The 23,108-nt window shown below is 41.7% G+C and overlaps 1 protein-coding gene across 2 annotated transcripts in view; it reads left to right on the plus strand.

Annotated features, from left to right (window-relative positions):
• The first annotated feature begins 14,808 nt into the window (after positions 1 to 14,808).
• UTP20 (UTP20 small subunit processome component) overlaps positions 14,809 to 23,108 on the plus strand; it is an 88,499-nt gene continuing 80,199 nt past the window's right edge. For both annotated transcript variants that reach the window (XM_036019468.1, XM_036019470.1), the window contains exons 1-7: positions 14,809 to 15,037; positions 15,995 to 16,075; positions 18,783 to 18,849; positions 18,957 to 19,089; positions 19,410 to 19,598; positions 22,149 to 22,230; positions 22,940 to 23,077. In XM_036019468.1, the coding sequence (XP_035875361.1) occupies positions 14,993 to 15,037; positions 15,995 to 16,075; positions 18,783 to 18,849; positions 18,957 to 19,089; positions 19,410 to 19,598; positions 22,149 to 22,230; positions 22,940 to 23,077 (735 nt within the window). In that variant the 5' untranslated portion in view covers positions 14,809 to 14,992. The remainder of the gene's footprint in view (positions 15,038 to 15,994; positions 16,076 to 18,782; positions 18,850 to 18,956; positions 19,090 to 19,409; positions 19,599 to 22,148; positions 22,231 to 22,939; positions 23,078 to 23,108) is intronic.

Below are 23,108 nucleotides of genomic sequence, written 5' to 3' on the forward strand. Positions count from 1 at the left end.
TTGACAAGGAAAATGTATTACCTGGCCTTGCCGTGAAAGATTTTCTCAAGGGCTTCCCATAACAATGGCCTGTTGTATTTTTTAAAAGCAGGTTATGAAATAATATTATATTTTTATAAGTATTTAGAGGTATAAAATGTTCTGGAAGGACACACTCAAGGTTGTTAACAGAAGTTACAACTACATATTGAAATTATGTATTTTTTCTTGTTGCTTATCTAAATATTTTAATTCTCGTGCTATCAAAAGGTATGCTTTTCTAATAAGACAGTTTTATAATAAAGTGTTTCAACCACTAAAATAACCCAAGATTTTTAAAAGCCACATAAACAGTTTCCGAGAACAGCAAAATTGCACTTAGAGTGTATGCTTTCAGAAAGGGGTAAGAAAATTAGCATTTATTAAGTACTTGCTATGTTGCAGCAATTCTTCAAGGTTAATGCTATTATTTCCATTTTACAAATGAGAAGCCTTGAGGTTCATGGAGGTTATGTAAATAGTCTACATCGATCATAGAGCCAGGACAAAGTAGAGCCAGGATTAAAGCAGATCCACCTGGCTGGTGTAGCTCAGTGGATTGAGCTCAGGCTGTGAACTAAAGTATCGCAGGTTCGATTCCCAGTCAGGGCACATGCCTGGGTTGCAGGCCACAGCCCCCAGCAACCGCACATTGATGTTTCTCTCTCTCTCTCCCTCTCTCTCTCTCTCTCTCTCTCTCTCTCTCTCTTCCCTCTCTAAAAAAATTAAAAAATAAAAACTTTATAAAAAAAAGCAGATCCATCTGATCTCAATGGCCACTCTCTCCACCTGACTGGACAGTTCCCAGCACAACATAATAGAAAGTGCTGGAGACCTGGTTTTACTCATCACCATTCATGGCGCCTGTATACAATAAACAGGCCATCAATAATGGCTGCACCTATGTTTGCTCCTGAGCCAAGTTCTGTTCTTACAGCTCAGGGAAGGAGTAGCACCAAGTCAGGCTCACTCACCCTGAGCAAAGACAATGTCTCAGACTCTTGTGACAGCATCAGTGCAAAGTGCTGTGTCTTTCAAAACTAAACATAGCTTACATTCTTTTTGTTTGAGGTGAAAGCCCATTAAAGCTCTTTAATCATTCTGAAATACACATGCTCTTAAGGGAAGCATCTCTACGTTATGATCAACTGACAACTGCCCTCTTATTTTAACAACTGGCAAAACATCACAGCATTGCCTCCATTGTCCTTTGTTTTCCTGTCCTACTGCCTGTTTTCTCAAGCATGAATATGACTCTGATTCCCATCACAGCAAGGAGCTATGGGCAAGTTATTTACAATCTCTCCCTGCCGTCACATCACTTGTGTGAAGCACGTAATTGCTAAACACTGTTTTCCCATCATTACAAAGGACACAGTAGGGCACTGCCTGCTGTATCTCCTGGAATAAGTTTGGCAAAGTGGCAAGTGCAGCCTTGTTGGCAAGGAGTCAATGTTATAGGTGGAAGGGAACCAAACTCTGAACAGAACGTGGATGAGCGCTGACATTTAGGGAGGGAGAAAACTATGTGAAATACGTGATGATGGAGGGAAAGTACCTGCATTACGACAAGGACTATTTATGAAGCTCCTAGAACAGACAGAACCTTGGGCCAAATGCTCCGCACGTGCTACGTGATTCATTCCCACGAGCAGGAGCTGATCCAAGTTGTGTGAGTCTCTGAAGACTACACACTTTGGGGTGGGGACAGGGGTGTTTTAATTACAAAATTAAATATATAACATGCCTAAGGCACCCCGTCGAAGGGCCCTTCATGGTAAACCCATAAGCCCTCTCAAGTAATGTTATCCATTCTAAATATAAGGAAGTTCAACTAGGTTAAGAAACTTGCCAAGTCACAGAGCTACCAAGCGGCAGAGCAAGGAATCTAACCAGGCTCCCGAAACACTTAAAGAATTGCTTAGAGCCCTCACATAGGCAATTCGTGAGGACAAACTCCCTTGAAATGCAGTGTGACACCTTGATGTGGTTCTGAGAATTCCCGGTAGGGCCCAGCCCCTGCCAGAACCCGCAGGGCTTGGGCATGCGGAGTCCTGCCAAGACCTCTGCAGGAATCTGCATCTTTGAGATTCAAAGAGTCTGCAAGGAAAGCCGCTGTTGAGGGAGAAAGACGGGTTTTAATGACTCTGCTCTGCGTATATAGAAACAAAAAGTAGGAAAGAAAAGAATATTTTTAAGACACATTTTTAATTTAGCCACAGTCCTGGATGAGAAGATACCAGCGTTCAAAGCTGGATGCAGTGATGAGCTGGTAAACCAGGTTGGGGGGCAGAGGGAGTCACATTTCATAGCATTTGCCAATTTCTATGATGTCACTATTTCCATATTCATAAGATATAGGTTTCAAGATTCTCATGGTTGTCTGGCTCACACAATTCCTGAATATTTAGCAATCAAGCTCTTACAAGCAGGTACACGCTGCTCCAGCACACCATTAGGGGGATGTTCGATTTGGCCTGGAGGGTCATCACCTCAAGTCCTTCAGTTATGAAGATCTTCCTTAAAACTCAGAGGCGAATATTCTTGGCTCTGAAATCTTGTTTAGTTGGCACTACAGAAAGAGGACTTGAGATTAATTGTAAGGTCTCAAGAACGTCAGGGAAATGAGCTAGGGGTTTTTCATGACCCATTACAAAATCTTCCTGCAGCATGTGCTCAGCTACTGATGCGGATGTGAACCCTCAGCCCCTTTCCCTTCCTAGTCACTGCACTCACTGACGCCCCCCTCAAGCCTTTGCTATCCATGCCCCTCACCCCATAAGTAGCTACAACAGCCAATGATAGGACAAGTCAAATCTCATTTTAAGGATAGGTAACTGAGGCCCATGGAAAAGGAAAACGATAAAGGTCATACAGGATTTTAAATACTAGAAGTGAGACTAAAACTTAAGTCTTCTGACTGGCTGTCTGTAATCCTTTCCAACACCTTGCTGTTGAAGCGATTAAATCTTACAATAAACATTGCATGATGATATCTTTGAAAATTACCTTATCTTCCAGATTAATTTTGTAACAACATCAGGAAAGTGATAATTTGGCTGCTTGGGGCCCTGACTCATTTCCTCTGTCTCTGCCTTTTCCAGTTTTTCTGAAGCTGTAAACACTCATCACTGCACAGGAAAGCTCAGGGCTGCCCAATTCAAGGACCACCTAGATTCCCCACAAAAAACAGAGCCTGAGACAGGGGTAGTTTCTTTTGAGACATAACCCAGGGACGCAGGGAAAGACAATACAGGTGGGTATCAAACTCTGGGCAACTGGGACTTACCCCACTGGGACCCCATGAGGAGTCTTGTAGAAGGCCTTTCAGAATTAGGGGGTTCCAGCAATGTGGTACTTTCCGTGTGAAAACCAGGAAAGCCCTGGGAAAACGAGGACAAGTTGGTCCCCCGATCAGAATCATCCGCCCAACAACCAGAAGAGAGAAACGTTTCTCCAGTAGCTTCCATCCTTCAGCAGTTAAGTTACCCCATGAGATGCCAACTCTCTTTCACTTGCCCGTTCGCATGTGTGAAACTCAAAGCGCATTGCTTCATGTGTCCAAAGAAGTGGAGGGAGAGTAGCCCCAGAGCAGAAGGAGACATAGCGCACCTGAGGTGAGAGACTTGGGCCACTGGTGCTGCAGCAGGGGCAGGGTGAAATCAGGCTGACAGGAGGTGCATAAGGAGCACCCAATGTGGAGCATGAAAGGTGTGCAGGCGGCCTTGGTCCCTGGGCGGATGGGAGTTCATTACCAAGTGACCCCTACAGGACCCAGAGTATGGTGACTACTAAAGGTGCTATGCAGGCTGCCGGGCTGTCCTTTCATGGATCTACCTTCAACACGATGTTGACCCTTACTGGTTTTCCTTCCTTTCTTCCTTCCTTCCTCCATCACCTCCTCTCTTCCTCCTTCAGCAACTACTTAGTGAGTACCTGCACTATCCAGGGACTATGCTAGGTACTTGAGACATAAAAATAACTTAACACAATCTTTGTCCTCGAGTAACATGTAGATGAAGACAACCATTAAACAGACATAATACAGTATGAGTCTGGCAGAGAAATGAACAGGAGGGGAAGGAGAGAAGAGAGGCTTCACATAGGAACTAACATCTAAGGATGATGACGACAACAACAGCAACAACAGATTACTGTGGTGGGATTCTGACTATTTACCAGGCAATGTTTTAAGGTCTTTATAGAACTAACACATTTAATTCATACAACAGCCCTATGGAAGAGATGCTATTGTTATCTACAATTCAGAAATGACAAAGCTGAACTATTGAAAAATTAAGTAGGTTTTCCAAGATTCAAGGCCCATTGCCACAGACTGATAGCTATTCACCAAAACCTATTACCTCTTCTTCCTAGGCACAAAGCTAGACTACATTTCCCAGCCTCTTTTGCAGTTAGGCATAGCCTAGTGACTGAAATCTAGCCAATGAAATCTAAGCAGAAAAGAGGTGCACTGCTTCCAGGCCAGACCCATTAAAACTTCCCATGCACACCCCCTGGCCATTTGCTTTTCCCCTTCTGAATGTCTGGAAAGGGTAACATTGAGAAGAATACATTGAAAATGGCTCATCTCCATCAGTCTGTGTCCCTAAGTAGAGGAAGGTTTGTCCCACTGATTGTTCAACAGCCCAGCACTGTTATTTGAGCAAAAAAACAAAAACAAAAACAAAAACTTTAATTGTATTTGGGCCATTGTAGACCTTTGAGACGTTTTTGTTATGGCAACAATTGCACCTGTTTTATGAGTCTATTACTGCAGAGAATCTACTTTAATTAATACAGACACATAATGAAAAAGTGGAAGAAAATTAGGTCGAAAAGGTAAATGAAGGCTGTCATACAAAATATAAAAAGTTCTTATCTAGTTTTTCCACAAAGACAGATGAAGATGGAGCATAAGTGGAGAAAATGGGTAGCTATATATCCAGTTGAGTAAAGAGATTTGAGGGAGGTCGTCCCTAATATATACTTATTTTCTGAGCAATAAGAAGCAGAGTTGTCTTCTCAAGGGCATGCTGGGTGTGCAGGCATGTGGGCAGGCTGGGAGGGAGCAGGTTGAGATCACGAGAAAGATGGTGAAGGTTGATAATGTGAGAGGCAGCCATTAAGAGACCAGACTTGGAGCTTGTATCAGTCAGCTTCCTAGAGGGAAGACAAATACAATTCTAGGCCTGTCAAGTAGAAAGGAGATTAGGTGCTTACCTGAGCAGCAAAGGTAAGGGAGATCTCCGCTAGCTTTCAGTTTCACTGCCTCAGAGCCAGAGAGCCGCTACCATACAACTCAGAAGCTGGCAGGAAACTGCTGCCAATCTCAGAGACCTCCCCTGTCCCAAGGCAGTGAGATGGCAGGAACATATAGTGACAACTGAAAAACTCACATTTGAGAAGCCTATTTGGGCATTTTAAAAATGTGACTGCGACTTCTGATCAAGATGGCAACACGGGTAAACATAGCTTGCCTCCTTGTACAACCACATCAAAATTACAACTAAATTATAGAAGAACCATCACTCAAAATCATCAGAAATAGAGTTGAATGGAAGTCTGACAACTATGGAATTAAAGAAACCACATTCATCCAGACTAGTAGGAGGGGTGGAAATATGGAGGAGGCTGGCCCTATACCCACACGTGGTGGATAAAAATTTGGGAGGAATATCTCAAGAGTGAGGAGTCCCAGCCCTACACCAGGCCCCAGAGCCCAGGGTTCCAGTGCCAGGAAGATAAGTCCCCCAACTTCTGGCTGCAAAAACCAGCGGGGATTGAGTCAATGCAAGAAACTTCTGGAGTCCCAGCAGTTCCTCTTAAACACATGAACTTCTCAGATTCACTCCCTCTGAGCTCTAGCACTGGGGTAGCAGTTTGAAAGGCATCAGTGGCATATAGGGAGGAACTGAAGTATCTGGCATCAAGGCAAGAGCTTGGGGACAGCTTTCTCTCAGGTAGAGGCTATTGTCCCTTTTCTGAACCCAAGCCCCACGGAGGCACAAAGCTGGCAGGCGGGCAAGTGCCACATCTGAGACTCCATCAACTTGGCTAACACTGTTTGCTCCACCCTAGAGATCCCCTGGGGCTCTGTCCCACCCAATTTATAGATGTTAATAGTTGTATTTCCATACAAAAAGGCTGATCTTGGCTCCTGCTTCACAACTTTAGGGAGCAACAGCTAGCCTCAGTGGGCCCCCAGCCTTCCAACCACTTATTAAGTGGCCCCAGGTCTGACACTAGCAGCAGCCAGTTTACATTCTCAGCTTAGCTTTGCCTGGGAATCTCCAAGCCCAGCACAAGTAACAGCCATCTCAGATTGCTCTATAGCTCAGGCAGGGTGACCCTGGGCAAAACACTGATGGGGGCTGATCTAGGCTTGTACCACCCAGGAAAGCCACGGCCTGCATACCCAGTGGACAGCTACAGACCACTTGGAGTACCACCACCCTGCCCCTGCACAGCTGATCCTCCACGGAGGGCAGAGGTTGGTGGTCCGTGGTCACAGCCAGTCTCTGAAGCTGACTAGCCTTGGTAAATCCCTTACATTGATCTGCCAACAGCAATCAAGGCTCAATTACAAGAGGAAGTATACTCAGCCCATATGAAGACTACACCTCAAGTACCCAGCTTGGATGATAGGGGAAGCTGTGCCATTGGATCCTACAGGACCCCTACTATATTAGGCCACTCTACCAAGACAATGAGTCATAGTAGCTCTACCTAACACATAGAAACAAACACAGGGAGGCTTCCCAAATGAAGAGACAAAGAAACATCACCCAAATGAAAGAACAGATGAAAACTCCAGAAAAAGAGTTAAACAAAATGGAGATAAGCAATCTATCAGATATAGGATTCTAAAACACTGGTTATAAGGATGCTCAAGAAACTTAGTAAGGACCTCAACAGCATAAAAAAGTTCCAGTCAAAAATGAAGGATACACTAATTGAAATAAAGAAAAATTTATAGGGAAATAACAGTAGAAGCTGAGAATCAAATCAATGATTTGGAACATAAGGAAGAAAAAAAAAACAAACAACCAACCAGAACAACAAGAAGAAAAAAGAATCCAAGAAAACAAGGATAGTAATAAGCAGCCTCTGGGACAAATTCGAGCATTCCAATAGTCACATCATAGTGGTGCCAGAAGGAAAAGAGAAAGACTAAATTGGAAACCTATTTGGTTTCCAAAAAATGATGACTGAAAACTTCCCTAATGTTGTAAAGGAAGTAGACATGCAAGTCCAGGAAGCACAGAGAGTCCCAAACAAGGTGGATGCAAAAAGGCCCACTCCGAGACACATAATTAAAATGCCAAATGTTAGAAATAAAGAGAGAATCTTAAATGCAGTAAGAGAAAACAGTTAGTTACTTACAAGGGAGTTCCTATAACACTGTCAGCTGATTTCTCAAAAGAAACTTTGCAGGCTAGAAGGAATTGGCGAAAGATATTCATAGTCATGAGAAGCAGGACCTAAAGCCAAGATTGTTCTACCCAGCAAAGATATCATTTAGAATCAAAGAGTAGATAAAGAGCTTTCCAGAAAAGAAAAAACTAAAGGAGTTCATCCTACCAAATTGTTATTGTATGGAATGTTCAAGGGACTTATTTAAGAAAAAGAAGAGGATCAAAACTATGAACAATAAAATGGGCATAAATACACATATATCAACAATTGAATCTAAAAAACAAACAAAGCAAACAAGAAGAACATAGACAGAATAATGGATATGGAGAGAGTTTTGATGGTTGCCAGATGAGAGGGGGCATAGGGGAATGGGTAAAGAGATGAAGGGATTGAGAAGTACAAATAGGTAGTTACAGAATAGCCATGGGGATGTAAAGTACAATATAGGAAACTAAAGAGTAGCTAAAGAACTTATATGCATGACCCATGGACATGAACAAAGGTGTAGGGATTGTCTGAGGGAGTAGGGGTGCTGGGTAGAGGGGTAAAGGGGGAAAATTAGGACACCTGTAATAGCATAATCGATAAAATATAATTTAAAAATATAACTGAAAATTCCTTAAAATTATTCCCATCAAAACGTGATCTATGTCCCTTCCCCTTCAACCTAGGTAAGCTTAGGATTGCTTTGACCAGTGGACTATGGTAGAAATGAAGCTATGTGACTTCTAAGGATAGTTCAGAAATGGCCATAACGAGCCTGTCTCCCTTGCTGAGAACTCTGATTTTAGGGCCTGGAATCACCATGTAAGAAGTGACTACTACAGGCCACCATGTTGTAAAGAAACATAAGCCACATGGAGAGGTGTGTAAGAGGAGGTAAGAGGGTCGGAGAAAGGAATGAGTCCATGGAAGCAGACAGAGGGAAGGAATATATGATAGAACCAGAGGTTGGAGTGATGTGGGGCAGGAGCCAAGAAATCCAAGAAATGTTGGCAGCATCTAGAATCTGAAGAAAGTTAGGAAACAGATTGCTTTCTAGAGCTTCCTATTTTATTTTATTTTATTTTATTAAGACTTTATTTATTTTTAGATAGGGGGAATGGAGAGAAACACCGATGTGTGATAGAAATGTCAATCGGTTGCCCACCCCACCCCCCAACTGGGGACCTGGCTCACAACCCAGGCATGTGCCTTGACCAGGGATTGAACCAGTGACCTTTAAGGTCTGCAGGCTGGCACTCAGTCTACTGAGCCACACCAGCCAGGGCACAAATGAAGCTTTAAGCCACTAAATTTGTGGTAATATGTACAGAAATAAGCAAACTAATACAATGCCCAACTCTGAGTATACCCTCAGTACACATTTATTAGTAAATACACAGAAGAACTAGGTTATGAGCATCTCTTCTTATAAGAAACCTTGGAATTGCCATCCAGCATAATTTAAAAGACTTGTTTACCCCTGAAATCTAATATTAGGAATTATGATATCTTCAGTTCCCCTAAACACCTAAACCCAGACTAATGCAGAGAGGAATAAGCCAAATAGAAAAATACCCTGTTTTAAGAGACGTGATACCTAACATTTATTGAACACTTAACTATGTGCTTTATTTGTTTTCTCTCATCTAGTTCTCACAACAACTCTATGAGGGAAACACTATTACCATCACCCACAGAGGGGTTAAATAATTGTCTAAAGTCTCATATTTCTTAACTTCTCAAGGCCAGGATAAGTACCCATGCTGACTGACTCCCAAGTTCAAGCACATGGCTTCTACTACGTCCTGCCTTGGTGTGGGAAGGATATAGCATAAGATGGTGAATGCCTGCTGCACTAGGAATCAGCAGGTAAGGGTCCAGATCTGCCTCTGCACGGCCCTGGGAAAATTCCCTAACTTTGTGGTCTGGCCGTTCTTATGTACAAGGTGGAGGTTGGACCAGGGGACCTTTAAACTCTTGGACCAGCTGACCTTAAACTCTGCAGAACAGAGTTTCTGTACATATTTCCAAGACCAAGAAAAATTACCCCTGCTAAGTGAGCGAAATAAAGAAAAGGTAGCATCAAAGAAATTTTCTTCCTTTGCTGAGTCCTGGTTATGTTCCAGTATCCATCTACTTATTTTACCTCTTTACCACCATTGGTTTACAAAAGGAACAAGGGTGAGTGTAGTAGACTGATTCTCCACGCCTCCCTGTAGCTATGGGAAATTGCAGCTCCTCCCATCAAGAGGCCATTTCCCTACCCCTTGAGTACAGGCTGTTCTTGTGACTTGCTTTGCCCAATAGCAGACAGTAAGAGTGGTGATGTGACATGTGACAGTTCTGAGCCTCTGCCTTGCACTCTTCCAGAAAAGCCCAGGCTAGCCTGTTAGACGATGAGAGACTACACATAACAGAGCCATGTAGTCAAGTCAGCTAAGTCAAGGCCATGTTAGATTACTCAGTCCCCAGCCTTGGTCTGCAGACCACAGATGCTTGAATGAGCCCAGCTGAGATCAGCCAGGGCCAGCCCAGAACAGCAGAATCACCCAGCCAACCACAGCCTTGTTGCATGCCACTGTGGCTGTTTACTGTGTCACTTTACCAGGGCAACAGACACCAGCTACAGTTTATTTTTCAGGCAAAGCAGGAATTAGGCCTGTACTAGGCAGAACAACATTTAACCAGGAAAATTAATCTAGTTGCAAGCAACAGAGATCTGACTTAAGCTTGCTTGAACACACAATGGAATTTTTTGGTTTATGTTATTGAAAATTCCAAGGATACAGAGGTAGATCAAGATGCCCCAGATCTGTCATTAGGAACTTGATCCTGGTTCTACCTTTGTCTCTGTCTAGTCTTGTTCCAATATTTGTCTAATACAAATACTCCCATGGGGCAAGGTGGCCACATGCAATCATCAGCTTATACTCTATCGCATTAATTATCAAGCGAAAGAGGATATCTGTTTCCCAACAGTTCAAGTCAAAGTCCTGGGAACAACTTTTATCAGATTGATCAGGATCATATACCTGTCCTTGACAAGCCACATTGATTTCTCAGGGAGATACACTGGACCCGGGCTGGGATGATGCATGCAACCTTGCAGATAGGGGAGGGGTTAGTATTGAAACCACATGGACTAAGACTGAACAAGATTCCCTAAAGGGAAATGGAAACAGTGCCACCAAAGAGTGGGGAATAGGTGTCTTCTACACTCCCCAGTATGACTAGTGAATTTAAAAAAAGAGAGGGATGACTTAGCATTGAGTCTTCTACAGAAAGCAGTTCACACCTACCTGTAAAAACCTTGCAACATTGATGCCAAAGTAGCTATTGTTGTGTACAATGCTTCTTCTGCTCCACCCAGATGAATGGTCTAAAAATCAAATTTTGATCACATCTCTCAATCACATAAGTAGATGAAAAGATCGAGTGGCCATACAGATAAAATGAAGGGCTTGTGACAGTCTAGGAGCTATAAGGCATCTGACCTTCATCTCGGAGACTTTGGAAGTGTGCTCATGAACTATCTGAATCATGAACTTGCTTCCAAGTCCTAACTGGAGAGGCAGCATACTGCAGTGGCTAAGAGCACGGAATCTGGACACAGCCTGCCTAGGTTTGGGTTCCAACTCTGACTGCTTTCGAAGACTGTGTGACTTTCGGCATGTTACTCAGTCTCTCTGTGCCTCAGTTTTCCCATCAGTAAGTGGGGATAGTTGAATCGACTTTATAGGAAAAGTAAGTGAGTCATTACATGCAAAACAGTTAGAATATCATCTCATACACAGAGCTATAAAGTGTCAGCTATTAATCATCTAGGAGAACTCATGTGGTGACACGTCCTTTGAGTGTCAAATAAGAAGTTAGAGATGCGTGGCACCAGCAATGACAGATGCATGACCTTGTCTACATCACTTATTGCCACTCTGGTTATTTTATTTCTTCATCTACAATATGATGAAAGTATCTACCTAGCTTACTTCACAGGGCTGCCACAAGGGTCAGAGGAGATGATGGAGGTTAAAGTTTTTGAAAACCTCCAAGTCCTTCATAAATAGAAGGCCTTATTAATACTAATTATCTTCATACAGATTATCTGATGAGTGTGCAGTTAGGGCAGTTTTTCATCCCAGGCTGTTTTGCATAAGGAATCATTAGGAAAGAAAATCTGTTGCTGACATAAAATAATATATTCTCCAACCAAACCCGGTTCAAAAGTCATTGGGATTCTTTTGGGATCTGAAATACCCTCCACATCTTTTGTCTCTAGCATGGAATAAAACTGATTGTAATAGTAAGGGTATTAAATTAGGTCCGGACTCCTGGATTACAGCTCCCAGCTCTGCTATTAATTCACTGTGCCATCTCACGTGAGTCATTTTATTCCTCTGGGTTCCCATAGTCTGTAAAATGATTAATGTTTGTAATACTGAGTACATAGGTCTTGTGACAGAGAACTTCCTGAGCATTAGTTCCTGGGTTCTGGTCACTTCTTGGTGGAGTATTACTGATCACTTACATTAAATCACCACTGAATCTCTGGAAAGTACGTCCTCCCAGACAGCATTTGATTACAAATACAGCATTTGATTAAGATAATACCTCCAAGAATATATGTTGAAATCACATGTCTTTGTCTCTGGAATTCCCCATCAATAGGAAGCATAGATCAGCTTACAGATGCTCCAGAAAAGGATGGTAACCTTCCTTTCCCTGGCACTACAAAGCATCTGGCAATTCCCTCTTCCATGAATTCGCTCCCACTGTCCTTTCTTTGGGGGCTCTGCTAGCTCTTTCTAAGAGGCTGTTTCAGCAATTTCCTATAATCTGTGAGATTAACTGGCCCACGCGATGTGATCCACTCTCCCCACCCCCTCTGACTTCCTCTTCTTCTTATCACTCACTGCGTTTCAGACACACTGGGCTCCTGGATATTCCTGGACCAGACCAGAGTTCAATCCTACCTCAGGGCCTTTGCTCCTGCTGTCCTTCTGCCTAGAATTATCTTTTATCCCCTGGTTCCTTCCATGCTTTTAACCACCATGTTCTGTCAATAAATTGTTCAACCAGTGTTGTCAACACATGAGAATCATATGAGTAATAATGCAATAGGAAACTTGTATCCATTCTTTTAGTCCTTGATTTATATTTTTCTCTCTACTCCTTATTGTCTGGTTAACTCCATTACCAAAAGTAAATAACAGAGAAGGAAAAGAACACAATTACCTGGGAGTGATTCTGTAAATAGGTTGGGACCATTGCTTAGAGTGGGGCCTCTTACCTTTAGGTAACTTCAGACTTCAAACTTCTGAAATCATCTAACATTTTAGCATGAATGAGTTTATCTGCATTTTTCTGAAAAGTTCTACAGCTTTCTAAGGCTTCCTTAAGGGATCTGTGACATAAAAAAAGAAGAATCACCTAAGAAAGAAAAAAATAACCAATCAGCTTACTGGAAGCCAACTAATCACTGGACACTTCTTTATTTATTATTAAAAATAAAATCCACAAATGCTGTAGAGCCATTAAAAATATTTACAACTCTGGTATAACAGAAAATGCTGATGCTGTAATGCTAATAACAATATAAAGTATTCACCTAATTCCCTCCTCAATCCATGCATATTTCGCTTCATTGCCTCAACACTGTATTTGTCAAGGTCATCTTCACCTTGTTGGATCCAACAGCTACTTCTCTACCCTCAGCTTTGAGTATAGTTGGCCACTTGCTCAGTTCCCATGCCAAGACTAGTCCATTTCTATCTTGCAGGCTCCTTCCCAGTCACCTTCCTGGCCCTGATAATTGTTGGAGACTCCAGGGTTAAAGTCTGGAGACTCCAGACTTCATCCTCCTTTTCATCACAGTCTCCCTAAGTGATCTCATCCAGTTCCATGGCTTTAAATACCTCAAACTTTCAGTAAAATGTACATAAGGTATTTAATCCACACTCCCAGTCCTGACCTCTACAGTAAGCTCTAAGCAGGAATGTATTCAATTGTCTGCTTAACATCTCTCCTTGGTTATTTAAGATGTAAGCACCTCAGACCAAGTATTTCCAAAGACAGCTATTATGATTATGATTATGATTATTGTCTGTGTTTCTCAGCTCACAGAATAGTGCATGGCCCATAGCAGACTCTCAAGAAATATTTGTTGAGTGAATAAGTGGAAAAAAATATATACACACAACTGTTTGTACAGTTATGGTTAATAACATGACAGTAGAGGGGTGGGAAAAACACCAAAATATATTAATGGTTGAGCATGAAATCATATGATTTTTTTAAAACTCCTTTTCTACTTTTCAATTTTACTTAGAGCATAGCTGTTAAAAATATCAGATTCTGGAGCTGAGTGACCTCTGGCAGACTACCACCTACTTTGCTTTTTTCATTTGCCAAAGGGGCTTAAAAATTCGTGCCTCATTCTCATTCATGCAGCACTCAGTGTGCTTGAGGAATAGAGTGAAGAAATAAAATGGAGTCACTATAGTCAAGTTGCTAAATTACTAAAAGCAAGTATTCGAGATATGCGGAAAGGATGGTTTTAACTGGCCTGGGGACTTAAACGTTTGAGTTTAAACTTTCCAGTCCTCTCTCAGTGCCTGGATATGCAGGGTCAGGCACACATAACACCTGCTTGAGTGTGGTTGGTAGTGTAAGAATACGGGTGTAATAATTTATAGTTTAAATTTGAACATTTCACCTAAAATGTCATTATGGTGTGCTTGAGTGTGATGTTACAGAACTACATGCCTGTCATTTTGTAATTAAAAGGAGGGACGTTATCTCTGCCGGACCCTGTATAATAAACCTCCAGGTAAGCCTCTGACTTACCCCACTGAAGGACTCAGGAAAGAATTGTCATAGATCCAGACCACCTGAGGTCGGTTATTCAGACTACGGATCATCTACAAGATTACCACCATCATTTATCAATCCAGAAGCTAAGAATGCAGGGCTGCTCGCAACGACTTTTGTACTATACGAAACCTCAGCTTAACTTTCTTTTTCAGAACAATTTCGCCTATTTGCGTTTTCTGTTTGCAACCCTAAGAACCTTAAATAAATCTTTATTACTTATTTCTTCTAGACAAAGATTCCTGATATATTTGCTCAGTGTACATGCTTTATTGTGAAATTACGGACGTAAAGAACTTCGCAGGGTGCAGGACACGCAGTAAGTGTTGGTGAATGTTACCTGGTAATAATGACAAACGTGTTTTCTTTTATGAGAAAGATACACATTTTCCTTACACGTCTTCACCAGAGGGAATAAGAAACCAGCCGCGTACTCGCCAGCCCGCGCCTCCGCCCAGCTGTCTCCCGGGCAGCTCCCGGAGGGTGCGCCTGCTCCGTCCCCTTTTTCCGCCCATGTGACCCCCTCAGGCTCCTCCCCGTCTCCAACATGGCGGCCTCCAGGAGCTCAAGGCACACGTGAGAAAGGGTTTGGCTACCAGGGTATCCGAGAGTGCAATCGGTCATCCAGTTTCCGCTCCCCACCTTCGGTTGCATCCCTCCGACCCTTCCCCAGGCGCTCGTGGGCCGCTGCCCCTCTGCAGTCATGAAGATAAAGCCCGTTTCCCACAAGACCGAGAACACACACCGGGTGAGCGAGGGAGCTTGGGCCGGGAGCCGAGTGCCTGGTGTCTCACCCGTGGAACTGGCTCTGAGTGGTACTCCCGGGGCTGCAGTGTTCTGGGCCAAGCGCGAGTCGCTTGCTCGGAGACTCCGGCAAAAGAGAGGGACTCTTCGGACGTGGTAAACATGGGGTGGGAAGAAGGTCTGGCAGCAAATTTCGCCCACGGTTTGTGGGTTCTGGAGTGCGTGGGAAGCCCCTTCAGTCCAGAGTTAAATTCAGTCTCACAGATTAATTCCTTTGGAGCTGCTCTCCCCTGCTAGTTTTATCTTTAAATGCCAAATTAGGAGGCGGAGCGGAGGGAGAAACTGAGTGATTTTCAGCCAATGGCTACTGTACCATTTTCTCTCTGTCCGTTGAGAGTTTCTTTGTTACGGTACAACCTTAGGTTCATATATGTCTAATAACACTATTACTGCAACGATTTAGCCAGGTCCCCGTGCTTTTAGAGAGCTGTGAAATCTAGCAATAGCTAATAGCAAGGTCACATCACCGGCTTTCCACAGTCTAGCATGGAAATTTTACTTGAAATTACATAACTGAAAGAACTTATGCAAACGCATTCATAGAAGTATTCTAAATGTTATCTCCGTATAGTAGTGCAGTGCATTTGTTTAAGGTTTCATGTCTTTCCGTTTGTTATTACACTTATCTTTTGATTTATCAGTGATAACTACTTTTAGTATCAAAACTCATGCATTTTATGATTGACTGAAAATACAATTCTGAAATTGCAAGGGAAGCACACCGTTATATATAATGATATATAATGATAGTAGATAAGGAGGCTTATGGAAGTTTTAACCTTTCAACTTTCAAGAGGAAATCGGCCACATGTGATTATTATACAGAGTTTAAATCTATACTGAAGATGTGATAAATATTAAATGATGCTGTATCTTAAATATGCCTCTCTACTCCCCTCAGTTTCTTACATTTGCTGAACGACTGGGGAATGTGAACATCGATATTATTCACCGCATCGATAGAACCGCAAGCTACGATGAGGTAAGAGAATGTTATATTAACCAGTCTTCAAGTATTCATAGTTTTTTAGTGTCTCCTCTTGAACTGGATTGTTTTTCAAGCTACAGCTTAATGAACATAAAATGGATTTAGACCTCATACAATAGCGACACATGACAAATTCTGTTTAAATTAAATTATAAATTTAAGTGCTCAGTAGTCTCGTGTGGCTAATTGCTACCACACTGGACAAGTGCATATATGCAACATTCCCATCGTTGCAGAAAGCTCTCTGGGGTGATTCTGCATCAGGTAACTGCGTTGATACCCAGGTGGCTTCTGGGATTTCCCGCATGCATTCCAAGCACTGTTGCAGTACCATATTGCGGAGCTACAATTTTAAAGAGATTTTGAGCAAGTTACTTTCCTGGTACTTTGTTTCTTCTTTTATAAAAAGAAAGGGGCTACAACTAGGTCATTTTTTTTCTACTTTTAACTGTGCTGTAACTCAGTCACACCTTTATTCAAAAATCGTGCTTTATGTTGTTTCAAATAATTATTTCTCTGCTAGCCTTTAAAGGTCCTGTGTAATATGCTTTCAGCCTAGGGATTTAATCTCAGTTCTTCACTAAGTGGCACTTGGCTCTAGTTGGACTCTGCTTGCTCGCTTGTTGAGTGCCTTGTCTCCAGTGTATGAGACAAGTGTGTTGTATTCAGTGTGTTAGATGATGTTATCTGGGTAAGAGCGCATAATGTGTTGGGAACTCACAGTGAAGGGAGCCTAATCTAAATTCCTTGGGGGTCAGGGGTGGGATGTCAAGAACAATAATGTAGACAAAGTGATACCTGAGTTTAATCTTGTTATTTGTATAGGTTTTAGCGTGGCAAAGAGGACAGGAAAAGGTTGTTTAGGCTGAGGGAGAAGCCTGTATAAAGGAACAGAGGCTAGAGAATGCGGGTCCCATTCAAGAATGACAGAGTGGTTTATTGTGGTTGTAATTGTATGTAGGGTGCATGTTTGAATGTGTTGATGATGGCTAGAATGGGCACCTGGTGAGAGACAAAGCAGAAGGGGTAGTTGAGGATCATAAAGGACCTCATGTCAAGCTAAGTCTGGCTTTTTACCCTGAAGCTATGGGATGTCATTCTAGGATTTTAAGGCAGCGGAGTAAGTGACATGATGAGGTTTAACTGTAGCTCTCCGTGGCTTTAGTGTGAAGGAAGGAGCAGGACTGGGGTCAGGGTCACCAGTTGTGAGGATTTGGTGGTTAGCTAAGTAAGAAATGATTGTGGTAGTGGCAGTCAAATGGAGAGAAGGGAAGGATCCCAGAGATATTAAATAAGTAGAATTGATAGGACTTGTTACCTGCCGGATATGCAGGGAGCAAGGGAATGGGGTTAAGACTTTATTTTAACACCTAAGTTGTTGAGGATCTGATTGATCAAGATAGATGTATAGGAAGAGGAGCATGGGATTAGTTTTGTTTAAGGCTTGTTAAGTTTGATATACCTGCCTAAAAGACATTTGGATTTGGTGACTTCAGAGATGGAATTACAGATAACATTCAGCATATGGTTTATAGTTTAATGACGGAGAGGTTGAAAGTTGCAGAGGATTAAGTGTTAAGTTAGCAGAGAAGAGAGCCTAGAATAGGATCCTGGGCTGAATGGTCCAGAATGGCCTCAATCAAATGAATGTCTGACCATTGAGTTAGGACTTATTGGTCTAGGTTGTCCTTGTAGCCTCTTGCTCTCCAATGAGCTAGACTAGGCTTCTTTTCATGATAGCAGAATTGTTCCAGGGGAGTGAAAGCAGAAACTTCAAAGGCTCTTAAAGACTAGCTCTAGCAGTCACAGGATCATTTCCATTGCATATCATTGGTCACAGCAAGGATGAGTCCAGGCCAGATTCAAGGGATGAGGAAATAGACTCCATCTCTTGGGGTGGGGGCTGCATGTCTCATTACCAAGGGGCAGGGGCATAGTCCATCACAAACGGTGGACATGTGCCAGTCAGAGTGCTAGGCTAGGAATGCCTCTGCGTTTAGGTTTCAAACTGTTAAACATGTATATACGTATACCTTTGCAATTTTATAAGAAATATATCCAAAAGGGACATTACTGGGTCAAAGGGCATACCTGTTTTTAATTTTAATAGAAATGCCATACAACTTTCCTGTAGTCTTGTACAGTTCACATTTCCAAAAGTAAAATGAAAGAACTGTGAAAAGTCCATGCATTTTTGTGGGTTTAAAAATGTAAAAAACAGAAAAAAAGGGTTTTTTCCCCTAGTACGACTATTATACAGGTTTTAGAGAATTATTTACTGCTACCAAATCAGGGAAACTTTTTTATTAAGCATCTGTCCTTATTGTATACCTGAATACCTTTGAAGTGTGCTGGTTAATGCCCTTTGTTTTTTTTAAAGATTTTATTTATTTATTTTTAGAGAGGGAAGGGAGGAAGATAGAGAGAAACATCAATGTGTGGTTGTTGGGGGTTATGGCCTGCAACCCAGGCGTGTACCCTGGCTGGGAATCGAACCTGGGACACTTTGGTTCCCAGCCTACACTCAATCCACTGAGCTATGCCAGCCAGGGCTTGGTTAATGCCCTTTTAAAAAAATAAGATTTTAACTCGACTGTCATTATTTTCTTGAGATACTAATATACCACTGTTCTTATTTACTGTGATTATATATAGTTTGTCTTTGAACCGTCTGATTAATGGACTGCTTTCATCTCCACAGGAGGTCGAAACCTACTTTTTTGAGGGTCTACTGAAGTGGAGAGAATTGAACCTTACGGAACACTTTGGTATTTTTTATTTTGTTTCTGTTTTACCTGTCATTTATATTTTATATATTCAAAACAACTAAATAGTGGTGTGATGGAAAAGCAGAACATATTTTTTTTTCATCTAGGAAAATTTTACAAAGAAGTTATTGACAAATGTCAGTCATTCAATCAGCTGGTCTATCATCAAAACGAGATAGTCCAGAGCCTGAAGACTCACCTGCAGATCAAGAACAGTTTTGCCTATCAGCCCCTTTTGGAGTGAGTAGCACGTTGAGAGAAAGCTCAAGCACATTTGTCTGAATTTTATGAATGGTTGTGTTTAATAGCTCTGTGTGCCTTAGGTGTGATGTTTGTAATTTAAAAATAAAAAAAATTATCTTTCCTGTTAGTCTGAATATTAGTGCATTGCCATAAAGCAGAATTGAAGGTATATACTTTTACCTCTCTTGAGACTTGATTTATGTTTAATTAATCCTGTCATCACAGGCGATCGATGTATCATTCACGAAATAGATTTTCAATGTTTGTTTTTTGGTCCGTATGTCTCACAAATGTCGCTTTTCTTATTTTTAATTCAGTTTGATTGTACAGTTGGCAAGAGATCTGCAAACAGACTTCTATCCACATTTTCAGGATTTTTTCCTGACTATCACCTCGATCCTGGAGACTCAGGACACCGAGTTGTTAGAATGGGCTTTCACCTCACTGTCGTATCTTTACAAGTACCTGTGGAGGCTCATGGTGAAGGACATGTCCAATATATACAGGTGACCCTTTTCTCTCTAATACAGGAGTTTCTCTTTCTCCTTCTTTCTTTTTTCTTTTTTGCTTTTAACTTTTGTTATATTTTATTGACAATTCATGGCATTTCCATCGTCTCCAAAAGACGCCTGGAATAAGCGAGGCATTTAATGCCTGTTTGCAGGCAGTCCTGCTCCCCGTCTGCTTTAGTTCTGAGAGCAGAAGCAATGCGTGTGTGTTCAGTATTCAGGATCGCCTCTGTGAAAACAGCTGTGTGCTCGGGGCCCCTAAATAGAATCGTCCTCCTCAATGATGAGCATGTTTGCAATTTAGGTTTATAAGCTTTTATGTTTTGGTCAACGGCACTTTCTATTGATATTGACCACCAAGAGAGAATTTCTGATTCTCGTGTGTATTCACTTAAAACATGCCTGCCACCTGTCGTGTGTGCCTGCTGACATAGCTACCTATGTTCTTTAATTATCTTTTCCCTGGCTTCTGTCTGACTCCAAACTATCTTTCCAGCTCGGTCTCTAATTACTTCCGTCAATAAAGTCAGTTCTCCAGCCAGAGTCGTCCACGGTTCACTTCACCAGGCTGCATTGACCTGACCTTCTCTCGTATCCAGCTGTTGACATCATATTCCCCACCCCATTAACACCTGGCTGGGATTTCATAACCTCCACTAATATACCAGAGCATCTTGACCAGAAGCGAGATCTTTGTGCTCTACCCCTTGGGCATTCCATACCGCTTACGTTACACAACTTCTGTTAATAATTGTTCATAATGCAATGCTCTCCTCTACAAACTCCTTAAGGACCTCATCTTGAACATCTACATTTCTCCAGCCCCTGTCATACCTGTTAAGCCAAAAGAGGCGCTCAGTACTTGTGACCAAATGTGAACAGGGAAAGAGAATGAATTCCGTAGTGGCTGTTTGTTTAAAATAAGGGAAAGATTATTTATAATCTGTTTCAATCCATGACTTGATGGAATTTTCTACTTGGTGTCCTGCATCCTTTAATTGCCACATGAGTATGTAAGATGAGCCCTTCTCCCCTGCCATATAGTTGCGGGTATGGGATAAGACCATAGATTTTGTCTTTGTCACGCCCCTCCCCTGACCCTACCTTCTTTTGAACAAAGAATGAGAAAAATATTTTTCTAGTCTTTACTAGTTCTCGATGAAGCTTTTGGTCAAATGTATCAGAAATCCTGATTACTTCATTAAAACCTGACAAGATCTTGGGGGCATGTACAGTTTGTTTGGTTTCATGAGTTCTGTTCCTTTTATATCTCCTAAGTCAGGCTCTCTAGTTCTCAATGTATTTGCTTGTAGTATGACATCCTCAACAGCCCGGATGGTTTTACTTCAGTATGACTGAAACCAACGTCAGTACATCCCCCTTCGAGCTAAGTCTTTTCATTCATTCATTCATTCATGTGTTGAGTAAATACATGCTCAGTGCCGGCCCTGTTTGGTTGCCCCGTGTCTGATAGTGATGCCGACCTTCCTCCCATCACTGAGATTTGGTGCCTTAGGGGCGTCTTCAACCATGTCTACACAGTCTCCATGTCCTCATAATTCTTTTATTCATACACTCAATTCACTGGGCTGAACATTGGCTGTGTGTCAGGCATTTAAGATTCAGTCACAAATAAAACAGATAAAAATCCCTCTTCTTTCAAAGTTTACGTGTTAGCAGAGAGAAAACATATTGGGCACATGCCTGGCATGCGTGGTGTTAGCAAGGAAGCTGGAGTGTTTGAGCAGCGTGTGTAAGGGAGAGTAATTAGGTGATGTCAGGGTCATGGTAGCTAGGGATCCAGGTCATAAAGAGCCTCATGGACACTGTAAGGTCTTTGGTTCCATTGCAGGGACTCTGGAAGTGTCCCTTGGGTCCATCCTTTGCATTCCCTTCCATCACCAACCTCTTTCATGCCCGTGTTCATACCCAAGCTTGTATGGCTTGAGTAGCTTTCTAGTTGGAGTGCTAGCCTCTTTGTTCTTTTATTTCTTCCTGTATGTTGCTGCTGAATTAATCTCTCTGAAGACGTTCATTTCTTTTTTAGCCAGTATTAGTGCCTGCTCTGAGCGAGGGGCTGTCAGGTAATAGGGATATGACCAAGACAGGAAGAGTCCAAACTCCTGTGCTCAGTGTTCAGAACCATCAGTTCAGGAGGCAGCTTTATCCGCACTGCCTGTCCCGGCCACCGCCTCCTGTGTCAACCGTGACTGTTTCTCCCACCCCATTTTTGATCTTGCGTTTATCTTTAGTGATAAGCACTTTGATATCCACCTGAATTCTTTCTGTTGTTCAGATCTTACTACAAGCTTCAACTTTTCCTGGAGACCTTTCCATAAGTCCAGTGCCACTGATCCTGTGCTTCTTAATTTCTGTGACCCTCACTCTTCTGTTCCAAGGTGTGGGTGTCTTGGCAATCGAATGAGATTTTAAACTTCTTGCTTTATTCCTGCTGCATATTCCTTGCATGTCTGGTAGAGTGTTGGTTGGATATATAGTCGATGTGTAACAGTGCATTGTTAAAATTGTCTTATTTCTCGTCTATAGGCTGTATAGTACACTCCTGGCTCATAAAAAACTACATATAAGAAATTTTGCTGCTGAAAGCTTTACTTTTTTGATGAGAAAGGTTAGTCTGATGTTTTATATGTTTATTGCTCATTAATCCTCAAGAATCTGATGAACAAAAGTTGGTATCTTTTTATGAAGTGGTTATCATGGACTAATTTTATATATATATCTCCACACACACACACACACCTGTATTTTGAGATAATGGTAGTATAGGCTTAGTCTTCTCCTAATGTCAAATAATTTGGGTCATTTTTTAAATTATTATTTAGATTTTAGGTTTTTGGTAGTTTTCAGTGTGTGTGCATACAAGTACCCCCTAATTCAAGCCAGTAAATACATGAACAATGGGATTAACAGGAATGTTTATAATGATTTCCTGGAAGAAACCAATTGCATAGTATCATTTTTGTGGGTTTCCATAGTAAATTTTAGAGGGTTTTGTAATAAGATGAGAACATTGGTCTTAAATGTTTCATACTCATAAAATATATGATTTCCTGCAAAACACAGATGTTTCCCTGTGTAGAAAACCATAGGTTTTCTTGGTATATCCCTTATGCCAATGAAGTAATTACTCTTGTGTGACATTACAGGTCTTACTGTACTATCATAGTAGTTTGAGATCAATAAAAGTGTCTGTTCCTTTTAGAATTTCTTCCTAATCACATTTTTAAATATGAGTCTGTAGAATAGCGAGTAGAATTTCTTTATTTGGCTATGTTTATGTTTTAAATACAGTTTTCCATTTACATTTTGTGTTTTAGGTTTCTGATAAAAACGCACTTTTCAATTTAATGTTCCTTGATCTTGATGAACATCCGGAAAAGGTAGAAGGAGTTGGACAGTTGCTCTTTGAAATGTGCAAAGGAGTGAGAAATATGTTTCACTCCTGTGCGGGAAAGGTAAATAACCAAGAGGAATACTTTGAATCTA

The sequence above is a fragment of the Phyllostomus discolor genome, chromosome 2 (genome assembly GCF_004126475.2).
Source record: "Phyllostomus discolor isolate MPI-MPIP mPhyDis1 chromosome 2, mPhyDis1.pri.v3, whole genome shotgun sequence".
NCBI classification, from domain to species: Eukaryota; Metazoa; Chordata; class Mammalia; order Chiroptera; family Phyllostomidae; genus Phyllostomus; species Phyllostomus discolor.